The sequence below is a fragment of the Python bivittatus genome, unplaced genomic scaffold (assembly GCF_059951505.1).
Source record: "Python bivittatus isolate LINGU-HERP-01145 unplaced genomic scaffold, Pbiv_v1 ctg000080_np1212, whole genome shotgun sequence".
NCBI lineage: Eukaryota > Metazoa > Chordata > Lepidosauria > Squamata > Pythonidae > Python > Python bivittatus.
In genome coordinates this window covers 9853790-9868383 of record NW_028277035.1, presented here as the reverse complement: position 1 = coordinate 9868383, position 14594 = coordinate 9853790, and the positions used below count along the sequence as shown (strand labels likewise).

The 14594-nt window shown below is 40.4% G+C and overlaps 2 protein-coding genes across 3 annotated transcripts in view; one reads left to right on the top strand and one right to left on the bottom strand.

Annotated features, from left to right (window-relative positions):
- STX8 (syntaxin 8) overlaps nt 1-14594 on the bottom strand; it is a 110711-nt gene that overhangs the window by 22062 nt on the left and 74055 nt on the right. The window contains exon 7 of the mRNA XM_088133492.1: nt 10899-11000. Coding sequence (XP_087989618.1) covers nt 10899-11000 — 102 coding nt within the window. The remainder of the gene's footprint in view (nt 1-10898; nt 11001-14594) is intronic.
- The window catches only part of NTN1 (netrin 1), a 215951-nt gene that overhangs the window by 176604 nt on the left and 24753 nt on the right, over nt 1-14594 (top strand). The gene's annotated exons all lie outside the window — the stretch shown is intronic.

The following is a 14594-nucleotide window of genomic DNA, read 5'->3' as shown; positions in this document are numbered from 1 at the left end:
TAATTAAATATTTAAATTACTAAAATTTGAATGATGGATCTGTTTGCCTCTGTTAAACATCAAGTATAACTGAAGGAAGCACCTTTGGCTTACACTACTATTTAAGAAGTAAGAACATTCCTAGGCTACATTTCTGATTTCTCAATAGTAGGCTTACATACTCTGGATGGAATAAGACATTTGAGTCTGGTTTCTAATTACTTCATTCGCCCTTATCCATTCTATAACAGCTTCCAGATGGTAGTTCAGAAGTGGGTCACAGCTTCACAATACTTGGAAGCCACAGGTGCACAACCTACAGCCCAAGAGTTACTTACAACTTGCCACAAGGTCGAATGCAGCCCCTAAGTTTCCCCAGATTCTATAACCTATCAGCAATAAACCTAATACTGCTATTTCTCTCTACCTCATTCTGCTCCCTTCCCCAAATACATCCCTCATAGTGTGTACATCTGTGCAAATTATTATCATTTACTTACATGCTTCTTAATAAATGTTGAATGACATCAAGAAGCAACAATAATTTCTAAACTGAGATAATCAAACTAGCTTTGGGGTACTTAGTATAAAATCAGAATGAGATGGATTTAGAAGAATAAATCTCATCCAGAAAGATAAAAATTGGGCTGCAATTACTTCATGAATACAAAGTGAAGAGTTGCCCAATTTTTTTCCTGCCTTCTTTAGCAATGGCCTCAACACCATCATGTGTGTATCTTCATACTTCCTCTCCATCATTTATCTGCTTGTCTTCTCTCTCCTGAATCTGAACATAATCCCATTTACCAAGAAGTCTCATGTGCTAGGAAACCAAATATGGGCACCTCTATGTGTGTGAATTCTCAGGCAGATTAATGGAAAACTCTTCTCTTATAATTTACCCTACAATATAACTAGAGACCAACATTTCTCTTGCAAACTAGAGACCTCTCCTATCACCCTACATTAATTCCAGTTCCTTTATCGACTCCAAAAAGGTCGAAGCAAATCTATCAGCCATGAAAGCCTACACCAGTATATCAAAGTAAATCTCTTTCTTCCCCTCTTATCTGAAACTCATTTCATTATGACTATGTACAGAGAATGCTACATAAAATGATAAATGCAAATCTTGGCAGGATCCTACAGAAAACAAGTCCTGGGTGCAAGATTCAAGATATTTCTCATTCGTAGATTTTAACACACTGCATTGATTCCTTGAGGAAAAGTGTTTGCCCTTTGTGGTATAACCTCTGACTCCTCATTAAGTCTACACAATCAGGTTGTGGAAAGTGTTATAAAACCTCTTTTACCTCCCACTGGCTTTTTGTTGATACACACACACACAGAAACAGAAAGGCTGGTTATTCCCCAGTTCCTAAAAAGGGCTCCCTCCCAACTATTCTCGCTTTTTCTTGGGGATGCGGGCTCACTTCTCTGAACAAGGGGATGACCTCCAGCAACATGGGGCCTGCACTTGCTACTGTCTTCAGTGTGGCAACTCAGCACAAAGGCAGCAGGCCTGTAGATACAATTTCGGGGCTGAGGCCTCTATTGAGGAATAGAGTCCCTGAGAGACAAAGCATATGAGGTTCTTAATTAAGTCTAAGTGAAAGATGGCCTAACTGCATCCCACTCCCATCTTCAGAGCACCTTCAGGCTGGACTTTAAATACCCACCCCCTTATGCTGCCTATCAAGTTGGCCGTGGCATTCACATTTCCCCCCCTCTTTTTAAAATACAGAAAGCCTAGTCTTCAGCAGTGTCTCTTCAGGCTGCTCTCAGTTTGTCCCCGATTTTAGACATGTCTCTGGTTTTAAAACAGGAAACAAAGGGACTTCTTGTGTGCTAGAAGCCCTCCAGAGGGTCTGCATTTCATTCCTCCCTCTCCAGGCAGTGTCTGAAGAGCTCTTTAGCACATTTTGTCTCATTAACATTTCCATGAGGGATCAAAGAATATATTTAAAAAATATCTAAGTATATGTACAATTCCTTCTAGGGTAGCATAAGGCATTGGAACATTTAACAAATCTACCTATATTGATTTCCCCACCCATGTCTTTATTAGATCATTGTCTCTTCATAAAAAACAGCTTTTCTTTCTAAGGAACCACCTTCCTGCAAATCCTGTGAAAATCCTGATAAATACATTCCACTGAACATCCCCCTTCCCCCAAGCTTGCAAACCATTTCTTGTTTTGGAGGCATAGCTGCGATAATGTCCCTTGCAAACAGAAACCAATTATTCCCTGGCAGTAAGTCACCAGCAGTATGAATTGCTGTAATTTTGCCCCTTTTAGCAGTTGCTCAGGGTGGGCTGAGAGGTGGCCCTGGTAATGAAGCAAAGATGAATACTAAAGATGCACTGAGGCATGGCATCCTGTGGAGCAGCGGTGCTTGGGGTTTTGTAAAATAATTTCTGGCTCCAGAAAGCAAATCAAGGAGATTTACTTCTTCAGGAAGAGGGGCTGGGGGTGGGGGGTTCTACGTATATTTGCATTCCCAATCCTAACCAGAATATTAATTTTAACTCACCTGACCCACTGGTGAAAATTATTCACCTTATGTTTCAAAAGTACCAACTCCTCCCCCTTCCTCCCTCTCTGTAATTCTTTCCTTTCTCATCAGAAATGCCCGGCAACATCACCAGACAAAGGCACTGCAAACAAAGTGCATAGGGAAAAAGGGGGGAATTAAGAGTAAACAAAACAAAGACATGCAAAGGAATTTCTTTTTCACTGATCGGTGGAATACATTAATATCCTAAACTGTTGGCCTGGCCTCGAATGCTCAGGCGGGTGACAATACGAGCAGTGACTCCGAGTCTGGGATCTTCAAATAAACCTCCCCTGCTGTCATGGCCACCGGGAAAGCGACGGAGGGCAATATTAGCTGACCTTCATTTCGTTGTTTCATCAGACCTAACTGCTGGACCTTTGTTTGTCTGTTACTAGGAGTTTCTCTTTCAAAAATGTCAGCATTTCCTAGACAACACCAGAGCCCATTGATTAAGTAAATAAACCCATCATAAAGCAGTCTCTCCAGCTTTAGGATGAGAATCTCTGAAGAGCAGAAACAAGAAGCAAATCTCACACCTCAAAATTCAAAGAAATCAGTGACAGGCACCTGCTATATTGGCTCCTCATCAAGGGAAAAGAATAGGTACAAAGAACTGCAGCAAGACAAGGGGAGGCAACGTGGCACCTGGGAGTACCAATGTGCCCATCAGGCCACTTGATCCAGCTGACTTTTTAAAAGATTCTTTTAATTAAAAAAATTAAATAGGAAGTTAGCATGATGCAGAGCAAACCACCAGCATCGTATGTATGTGGAGAAATTTTTTTCTTCCTTCTATCAAGATCCTACTGGATTGATAAAGAACATCCTGGGGGTCTAGCTTGCCTTCTGCTCACCACAATTGCTGAAGCAGCCATTTTCTGAACAGGAAAATCTCCCCTGAACAACAATTTTGTCAGTGTGTCTATCACATACTCTGAAAAGTCTAAATGGGTTCATGGCCCAGAAAGGTTATTTATCCCTGCAATAGGGAATCTCAGGAACTAAAAGAGACTCACATATCTATCCCACTACTCATTTTAATGCAGTCCTTATAGCAGTATCATGGTCTTTTGCAATTCTCCATTTATTTCATCTTTTCTTCTTTATCAGCACTTAAAAAGTGGGACATGGAATCAAGAAAACACCATTAAATGAAAAAGCAAAGTGGTAAAAGTCATCAGAAAATACCACACCTCTAAATGCTTCACCCCAAAATTTGCTTTTCCATTTCTTCCTGTTTTAGGTGAAGCAAATATACAGTAATTCCATACATTGAAAAAGCTTAAATCTTTAAAGCTATATTAAGACAGGTATAGAGTTGGAGGAGAAGCAAACAAGGAAAATGTGCAAGGAGGATTTTTTAAAAAGCATCCAAATATTCATTTATCTGGTTGTGCAAGAAAAAATGTGAATGCTTGCAACCATCATATTGCTGCAGCCATCACGCTTTATGCATTTATGTAAGAATTTGTAAAAAAATCACTGCATAATCGGGCAGCCTAAAACAAAAGCTATGCCATTTAAGCTAAGTCCTGCAAGCAGAAGCTTGCTAAGTTACAGTTGTAACAAGACTTTCTGTAATGGTCTGTTGCCTTTATTTTTGCTTTTTAAAAGCAAAACTTGAACAATCACCTAAAATCACAATAAAACCCCATCACTCTAAAGACTGCTAGAAAATAATGGGCAAGCATCAACTATCTAATTATTGCATTTCAGCACAGTTTCAGAAATACCAAGCAGTGATTTAACTCCTTGACACATATCCTTGGAAAGCGAGCTAGAAGGTTTGCTCCTCTTTGTATTCAAATAGAATTAATTACTTGGCCTTTGAAATGATAGAAGGCTGAGGGGACATTCCAGGGACTCTCCGCAGCCCTCCGCAAAACTGGACCGCAGGGACCAGCGACAGCTGTATCGAATCCCCAGCAAGAGGTGAGAGCAGGCACTGGCCAAACTCTGTTTGAACAGCTGCATATGCAAATGTAATTAACTAGGTGTTACTGTCCCTTTCCCACTGGCCCAGCTCTATCCATTTCTCACTAGGTATGCCAAATCTAGTGCTACTCAATAAAGAATAAAGGACAAGGTTAGGGTATTTAGACTTTTAATCTGCAGATTCGAATGGCCTTTCAGAAAAGCCTAGTTCTGGGAGCATCAGTCTAAATGTCAGATTTTCACTCACCAAAGTAAAATGTGAGAAAATATTAACTCAGTCTAGGCCTCTCTCTCTCTTTTTTTAATCTAGAGGACGACTGGAGGATTTTATTGTCCAGATACTTTCTTTCTGAATGCTCTCACCAGAGATGTTTGCCTGCCACAGAAAGATTGTTTTGTGATTACAGCCTTCCCTAGATACTGGTCTAGGGAGAGGTATGCACCAGGCTGCCTAGGTAACTGGGCCAAGCTACATTACTCTGATGCTTTTCCATCAGGGGAGAAGCATAGGATGAGGATAGAAGCAAGTGTCTATGGTGGGACTTATTTGTAACTGTAAAGCTTTTGACAGCTGGAAATCAACATCATTGTTCTATGAGGATTTGTTGCTGCTAAAATTTCTGTTATCCAAGAATCATAGCACATGGGCAAAACTATCTGAACTATGAAAATTCTTAAAATACTACTGAAGTTGTGGACCTGAAAAGCACAGAGCTTGACAGATATGACAGGGACTGGTATTTTGTGCAGCTGTCTTGTCATCTGAAGTAAATAGCAACTTACTAATTATAGGGCTTCTGCTAAGAGCTCATCCACATATCCTCCTGGACCCAGCTACAAGGTGGGTTGTCCTCTGTTGTGGAGGACATGTTCTCATAACAGAGGCTCCATCTTGGGCCTATACTATGGTTGAAAGAGCTGAGGCCAGACCAAAGATATTCAGCAGGAGAGTTATGTTTTCCCGTGGAAAATGCAAGAATCTCTTTGCTGTGTTTTATAAAGCAGGGGTCTGAGGAGGTTGGTGACCTGCAGAACTACTTCAAGACTGTCCCCTTCCATCCAGTCACAGGGTTCTGTGCCTCTGTGGCCATTTCTGCTTTAGCTGCCAGGCAGAATAGAATTTCTCAAACAACCAAAGCTGGTTGTTGGTGTTTTTTGTCCTGATCGGAATAGCAACCTCATGGCATGTATTCCATGAAGTCACTATTACTGCAAGTAACCTCTGCCATCTCCCACCATGATGATCCCTCCCCTGATCTTCCAGCCCACCACTCCTGGCCTGTTTGCTTGCAGAAGCCATGTGTAGACAGTAAGGAAGATGACCTTGATGGAGACATGCAAGATCCATTACTAGGGTGACAAAGGGTAAAAAACATTTTAAGTCCACAACAGATAGATAGTGTCCATAAATGGCTCAGACAGACACCTCCCTAATTCACGGAATTATAAGAAGGAGGAAAAGGTACAGCACAATCAGACTTGCAAGATTCTGTTACTGCAGGCAATCTCAATAAAGGTAGTTTTAGCCTTCCCATGGAGTTGATTTCTTGGTCTGGTCTACCTATTGGGGCTGACACCATGGCCACAGAAAATGGGCAATCTGCCTATCGGCTGCTGCAACTGTGCTGCCATTGCTCCATATTTTCCGGAGAGCTTGGAGCAACTTTATCTAGAAATTGTGGGGCTAAAAGCACAACTGCTGAAAGGATCTGCAAGGAATCCATGTTTGGGGGAATGGGAAGAATGACAGGGAGAATCCCTTTCCTTGCTTCTCCTTTCCTAGCAGTTCCTTCATCAGCAGAAGCAGAAAACACTGCACTCATCCTGTCTGAGGGCAGCAAATTTGCAGTCCTTTTTTGAGGCATGGCAAGAGGAATGCTATAGAGGGAGCAATTTCCCAGCTGACATGTTTTTTCCCTAACTCAAGGATAGGAGGAAACATCATAGGAGGTATGAGGAAGAGTCCTACATCATACACCAGACCATGGATAAATCTTTGGGCAAATTCCGTCTGTGATTTGGGAACCACCTCACATGACATTGTGTAATACAAAGAGCAAACCTGATAACCTTCAAGACTCTAGACACCCAACTCTTTTGAACAGGAGGCCCAGTTTCTATTTGTCTCTTATTCTGTTAATGGACAGACAGTTTCTTTCTGACCATGTGAGGATTAACCTTCACAAATGCAGTAGATGCATAGAAGATATAACACTTGCAGATATGCAGAAGCAACTGTGGTCTGGGTTGCTTTGCCAAACAATGGACTTTATTGTTTGAGGGCAAAACCCAAATTCAGATTCTGTTCATAGCATTCACGGTCCATTGGAAAAAAAAAATTAAGGTTTACTGTATTTGGGCTTCAAGGGAGGCCCCAGTGGCACCAGAAGATGACTAAAACTATGCACATAAATTGCAAACATAAATAATATCGGTTGCTAATTTGGCTTCAGCACAGCACTAGTGTTTAATTAAAATATCCCCTTTTTTCTTACAACAGGAAACAACTATATCTATGTATCTTTTCTCAATCTGGTCCACAATTTCTATGTAACAGATGATGTCTGATGATCATATCTGCACACAAGATATGAAATATCACATATTTTCAAGAAAAATGGAATCAGATATGCTTGTATTGCAAGCAAAATGGTAGCAACTCTATGGAAAACTATGCAACATATCTAAATACCTAGACTCTGGAAACATGAAAAGACTCAAAGGGGAAAAACTGGCACAACTCATATGCCAGGAAAGAGATTGTTTTGGGGAAAGCATCTTTTGGTTCCAAGCCAAGGCAACTGTCCGTGCAATTTTTTGAAGGAATATTGGCATAATCGTCCAGCAAACAGACCATAGGAAAAGTTGACTTCATGTCACCATTAACTAAACTCTTGCTATACTAAAAATAAAATGAATAGAGATTTCCTCATTGAAACATACAAAGTTTATATTATATGAAAGTGTCTGCAGACCTGAATTAATCTATTCAAATAACTTAGGGAGAAGAACACAAAATAGGAATTACACCAGTAAATTAGATAAAGAGAAATATCTAAAAGGCATTCTGAAGAAATCTCTTTAGAAAATAATTTTATATATCCTTATCTAAGTTACAGCTGTAATTTATTTCATAGGCTTTAAGGTTTCACAAGACTCTTTGTTGGTTTAGATGAGACTGCTACATATTTAAACATAACAGCAAAAAACAGGCCAAGTCCCTAAGTACTTTAGCAATCAACATTTCTGAGAGGGGCTGATATAGCGAACTGATTAAGGGGAAAAAATAGAAGTAATGATTTTGCTTTCTCCAAAACAAACTGTCAGAACCAATATAAAAGGGAAGCCTCGGCTATTTAATTTCCTAAGGCTAGAAATTGCATCGCCATCTTGTGGAAGAGGAGAAAATGGAACATTTTGACAGGGGCACATCTTGTGTTTCCATACAGATAAATTGTTCACATAATAGAAGGGTCATGCATGTGTGTGTATGAGAGAGAGACAGAATAGGCAGAGAAGGCTATGCTGTTCTTAAATCTTCTCTGAAGTTTTTACTGGAGGATGTAAAAAATCTCTTTATGAGGGAGGAAAATACCATCAGCACATTCTCCATCAGTAATTTCATGAGTAGATATTGACAGAATTCACCACCTCCAGATTGCAAGCTCAATTACACAGAATTTCATAGTACTTAGTATTAAATTACTACTTATGCCATGGTTATGCTAATCATGCTAAAAATTATACCAGAAATTATATTCTTCTGAAGTTTTTTTCCTCAAGTACAATGCTCTTAATGCTATCTTATATGAAAATGAAAATGTGCTAAAATCATATCTATCTATCTGTCCATCTATCCTCCCCACTCTCCTGGAGTGCATATAGTATATTAATTCCCATGTATTTTCAGGGGTTAAATGGCAGCATATGGTTCTCCATGTTTATTTCACATTAAACAGACTATTATGCTATGTATAAAACCAGTGGCAGGAGATGAAAAGTAGGTACCAGCCCTGTTCCCCTTGGTTTGGGACTACATGAACATGAATAATTGTGGATGAGAGAGTAGAAACATAAAGTAATCACAGGAAAAGAAGAAGAGGATTGTCTGTTCCCAGAGTCAGAGTCAGAGAAATGAAAAGGAGGGCCTCTGCTATGAGCAAGAGAATAGGAAAAGGGTGCTCCATCTGGCCCCTCTGACCCAGTTGGGTAGAGCCGGGGGGCTGGGTGGGTGGGAAGGTGGTGAGGGTAGTGGCCCTATTATCAGAAGTTGGGTTAGAATGTCTGGTGGGGTTGTGAATATAACTATTAGATGAGATTACTGTGCTGTATTGTATTATAGTTGACCTCAGTTAGGGAGATGGTTGGGCCTTCGTTCACTGGGAGAGGACAGTCAAATAATTGAGAATGGTGGAAATGGAGGAGAGGATAATGACAGCAAGAGACTGGGTGAGACATGGGGGGAAGGGAGGGCCAAAGTTTCCAGAGAAAGAAAGATTGGAAATTTGATTGATTGATTGACTGATTGATTGACTGACTAACTGAAATCTATTGGCTGCCCAACTTCAGTGGACTCTGGAATTTGCTGCCAAAGTCTGCTTTAGGCTTCCCAGTCTCAACTCATGAGCCAATTATTCAGACTGATGGTCATCTTGGTTTCCAGTTGATGTTTTTGAATGCAGGTCTGCCGGTAATAAATCTAACCTTGCCTGTGATGTAATTGTGGATGAGAAGGCATATTATTTGGACCTACTATACTCTGGTTTCAGGCATGGGCCTGGGATGGAAACTATATTGGTTATACTCATTGGTTATGACCTGTGATGAGACTCAAGTGGAGGGAGTGGGCTCCCCTCCTATAAAACAGACAAACAGGTCCTCATTCTCATGGCCTTCTGGAAGCTGGTAAAAACCTTATTCTTCTGGAAGATATTTTGGGGATTGATTCTGGTGTCACCAGAGGCAATAAGCATAATATTCTAAAGTACTTTTTGTATTTTAAATAATTTTGTATTATTTGTTATTATTCTACTACTATCTCTAAACTGCCTAGAGTCCATCTAAGGACTGATGCAGGGAGACATCTCATAAAGAAATTATTCTGTCTCCTCCTATTCTGTAGTTTCCCTTTAGAAGTTTTGTGGCCTTTATCTCTTGGCCTTGTTTCTAAAAGGACTCTGAGGTAGGGAATTTCAAGCCCCCTAGGGGACTGGGAAGAAAAGAGGAAGAAGGTCTTAAATATACAGATTCAGTGGAGAAAATGTAAGCCCTCTTACCCCTTTTCTTAGTCTTGTGGAAAATCTGTCCCCCTATAACAGACTGCTCATTTTTGTTTCCTCTGTTTTTTTGCAGAGGAAGAGATACTTATATCCACTTTGTTTTGTCTGCTTGAAAAAACAGACACATTTCCAGAAATCTGCTAAACTAATAATCCACTTCCTAAACTGAGTTTCTTCAAAACTGAGGCTTAGAGGAGGCATGTCTTTGCTTATTTTCGGCTCTGTTTAGCACCTTTTTGGGCTTGATGCCTTCTTAGTGTGCTGCTCTGGAGTTCCTTCTTGTCACTGTTTATCCCCTCTTCCACTGTCATGACACATTACTCTATAGTCCCCTAACTGCCCTATATGGACGGAGAGGGAATTGTACTAGAATGTGGCATTTCAGCACTGTGTCCTCTTTCTGGCCTGACTGGGTTTTCGACAGAAGTTGGGTATTCGGATTCAACCAGAAAGCTCCACGGTGCTTCTTGTGTAGCACTGCTGCCATGCTCATCAGCTATTCTGTGCTTCTCCCACCAACAGGAAAGATTGATAACATCTTGTCATGGTTTCCTGTGTTTTCAGGCTGCTACAGTGGCACAGTAGTCTCCAACAGTGGTGCAGCCTCCCCCTCAAAACCATCCCTGTTCTAAAAGGGAAAAAGATAAGAGAAAGGAAGGGAGGTATAGAAGAGAAGACAAGAATGGAGTGGTGTTTGGTTTTTAAAAACTAAACAACAGCTGGGCTTTTGAAATTCCAGATGAATTGAACTGCCTGAACTCTATGCAGGGCCAAAGTGAGGCATGATGGTACCTCTCCTGGCAAGACCCATTCAAGATCAGACCTTGCCTACTAGTTCCAGGAAGGGGCACTATCTCAAAGTAGAGAATGCCCTCCAGGGGGATAAGTAACTTCTTTTCTTTAATTAAACTTGGGATAATACTTTTATGCCCGGTTCATCACACTTCTTTCCCTCTTTCAACAAGGGTAGACATTTTTCAAATGTTCTGGATATAATTGCTAGATTGTTTGTAGAGGAAAGTGCAAGATTATATGAAAGAGATAGTATTGGCTGTCAGAAAAAAATTAAATGGCTTTAAACCAGGCTTCAGAGCACATAAACCAGCAACCAGTATAAAGCAAGAGAAATGAAATTTAAAATCTTACCACAGGAGGTTGATTTTTTATCCACCATCATGACATGTTTGGTTTGCTTGCGTAGTTTGTCATCAGTATTTTCTACCAAATTGGCAAGATCATCAATGATTTCTAGAAGAACATGATTGAATATTAGTATCTAAGCTTTCTATTACTGCTTCTAAACAAATACAATTTTATCAAAACAAAGAATTCTGTAATTTTGATCTTGCACTGCAATCTTCTAAAGTAGGTTAAGTAGATGGAGGACCATATTAGGTGTGGTATCAGCTATACTGAAGTCATCAAAAGAACCATATGCATAATTAGCATAATGAATTATTAAAGCATTCAACACAGCTACCACTGGAACCAAACACAGTTTGGCATTGGATTCTGGTAGGCATCACTCTGAACCTGGGTTTCTTTGGGCAGAAGAAAGTATAAAGGTATTATTTTCTGCCTTTTCCTGCATGATAAATTTACATGGTATGAAGGGATAAAATGTTCTTCAATGCCCACCCCTCACATCATACTGGATTCAGCTGTTATAAATAAACCAGACTGTATTTCTTCTAGGATCCTATAGTTGATAATATTTCATATGAATATACAGTTAAAATTAATAGAGGAAAAAGGATTAGAACTTAGCTTAGTCTTGTAATTTTGCTATACTAAAAATACCTTTAACTTATCATTTAAATTAAAGAGTCTTCTGACTACTTTAACATATCGCTCCATTTTTTTCCTTTTCATTCCATACATTCTAGGTGGGATACAGCTAAATTCCCTCCACCAATGGAAGGCTTCCATCAGCAGTCTGTGCTCCTTGAAAAACCTTTTGGGATGGGGTGGGAACCTCCCTCAAAAGTATGGAAAAGAGAATGCGGCAGTGAAGGGTTGTCCAAAGTAAGCAATTTGGATGATTCCCCCTCTCAACTACCTGTTCCCATTCATATTTTCAAGACAGATTCAAGCTGATGTCTTTAAGGTTGCCATAATAATTCTATTGTATTTATCAGAGGGACTCTTAAACTCAGCTTTCTTCTTTTGTCTATCTTGTTGACTTTCAACCCTTTTTTCAATGTTGTTTCTCATCTATTATTGCACTCCTCTTTTTAAGAACTTGGGTGATGTTGTTGATGATGATGAATTCTTCACAATTTTTTTACAGAAGGAAAATGCTCAAGCATTTCATGTAAGAGAAGACTGAGTCTCTCTCCACAAGTGAAGGCAGCCACTCCCACAGCGCTTCCATGTAGCTTGAGAAGCTGAACTGATCCCATTTTGGCTCAGCTGTTACTTCAGAGAAAACACTGTAAGGACAGTTCTGTAATGTTTTCTTTAGGGCTGCAGGGAAGGCCACTTGTGCGGAAACTCCCAACTCATCCTAACTCCCAGAATTTCCCCCATCTATCTGAAGTCAAGGCAGGTATGTCCTCAGGAGTGTTCAGAGGGGCCCCTTTGCTGTTCCCCTCACACAGTTGCTTTTTTCCCCCTCCCTGTAAAGTGAAAATGCATATATGATAATTACACAGCAAGAGTGGTAACACTATAGTGATAATTTAGCCACTGAAAAATCCCCAGGCTTCCAATTCCAAATTAGGGTGTTAGAATATCTGATCTTAGCAGCTCTGAAATGGATTGGCACTTGTACAAGCAGGTCATTATTTTACATCTGACACAAGTTTCTATGACTTTGGGGGAGTGCATCAACCAACATATTGATTTCAATCTCAGTAGGAAAATTGCTATGAATGTACGGGTAATAACAATCACATGTACTAGCTCCACTATCTGTAATGGAGGAAAGCGGAGGAGGAGAATAATGCCTATGTTTCAGAGTATTTTAAGGATAATGAGCTTCATGTGAAATGTGCTGAATTCCTGACATGTACCACATAAAGACTAATAATAGCCACATTTTTCCCCCCACATGCTTCACCTCCTCAAGTGTTTCATCTTCCAAAAACTCTCCTCTGCTTCAGGACCGCAGTTCTCTTGCTGAATATTTACAAAACTCAACATGAAGCATTCTGAAGTGAGGGGCATGGTATTCATGGGCAGCTGTTAAGTTAAAGGAAGAGACTGGTGTGCAGCTTTTATTTTGCATTGCTTCACTAGAAAACTCTTCATTCAGGGTTGAAAACCCCTGAGCTTTCCAAACTGAGTAAGTTTGGAAGGTCCTAATCTTTATGAGCCCAAACTCTGCAGCTAATGTGAAACACCAGTCAAGAGACTGGGACATTACAAAATGTTAATCAAGAAAAGAAACATACTTTCTTTCCATCACTCTTCTTCATAAATGAATTCAGTAGGAAAGAATTTGGCACAGTGGGGGCGGGGGGGGAGGGATTGGGAGAGAGGGAAATTCAGGGCAGATGGGCTAAGGGTGCAAGGAGAACAGAAAGCTGTTCAACATAAGAAAAACAACATTTTCATTCTCCAGGAAGTGAAGTGCTCCTTCTCTCCTCCCCTCTAGGAGAGGCAGGAGGATTTGTTTGGTTTAGATTTTTTTGTTACACCCCATTCTGAATCAGAATACTCAGGTGTGCCTTCTCTTTAAAGATTTCTTTCAAACCACCCACAGAGTCCTGAGAGCCATGAAGAGAAGAGAGGCTTCAGCCACGCAACTCCCTCTCCCAGACCATCTTTGTGCTTGCTATTTTTGGATTTGTTTAAAAGATATTTGGATTTGGCAAGGGTATTGAAGAATGGGTCCTGCTCTTCTTGCCTTTGGAGTAAGCCAAGGACAAGCTGCATTTACAAAGCATAAGGCAGTAGTGAGAAAAGAAATGTGAAGGCAAGCTGGTTTCAGTCAAACGCCCACTGTGAGCTGCCTCCTACACTGGCTCTCTACCTGTGGACTTGAACTTGTCACCGTAAGAGATGGCTGACAATTAATATACCCACTGACGAACTGAGATATTTGGATACAGTTTGATGTCCCCTCTCCTAAGAGCAAGATTAACTAGTTCTAGACTATTTTATGTTTATAGCTATGATCTTAAAAAAAAAAACATTGTTCTGGCATTTGGCAGCACCAGATTTCCCTTCCATACCTGCCCTCAAGAGCTGAAGGATCCTTTAAAGTGGAGCTGGGGCATTTGTGTGAAAGTAAGGTACTGTCAGTGGGCAGTGGGGGAGGAAAGGGAAAGGGATTTTAAACAGGTAGTGGTATACAAATATTTAAAAATGCTTAACTAGAAATATTATTTTATTCATCTCATAGTTTTTATAGACTGCCCCAATCATTAAGATCAAGACTGGACAATATACAAAGTTGTTAACAATAGTTAAAACTAGAACATAAACATAAATGAAATAAAATAGTTATTCAAAGTCTTCATCCTGGACCAAAAGCCCACTGAAAAAAGTTTAAGCACTTTGCAAAATGACCGAAAGATCAGTATTGTATATTCTATGGGAGCAGTGCGTTCCACATTGTGGAGTCTGCTACCCAAAGGCTACTTCTGGGTCCACACACCTCTTGTGTTCTGTGGGTTATAACTTTCAGCAAGCCCTTTCTTGATGCCTAAGCCAGAGGGCAGAAGCAGAGCCAGTTCGGTCTAGTGATTAAGGCTCCAGGCTAGAAAGCAGGAGATTGTGAATTCTAGTCCTGCCTTGGGCATGAAAGCTGGCTGGGTGACTTTGGGCCAGTCACTCTCTCCCAGCCCAACTCACTTCAAAGGGTTGTTGTTGTGGGGAAAATAGGAAGAGGAAGGA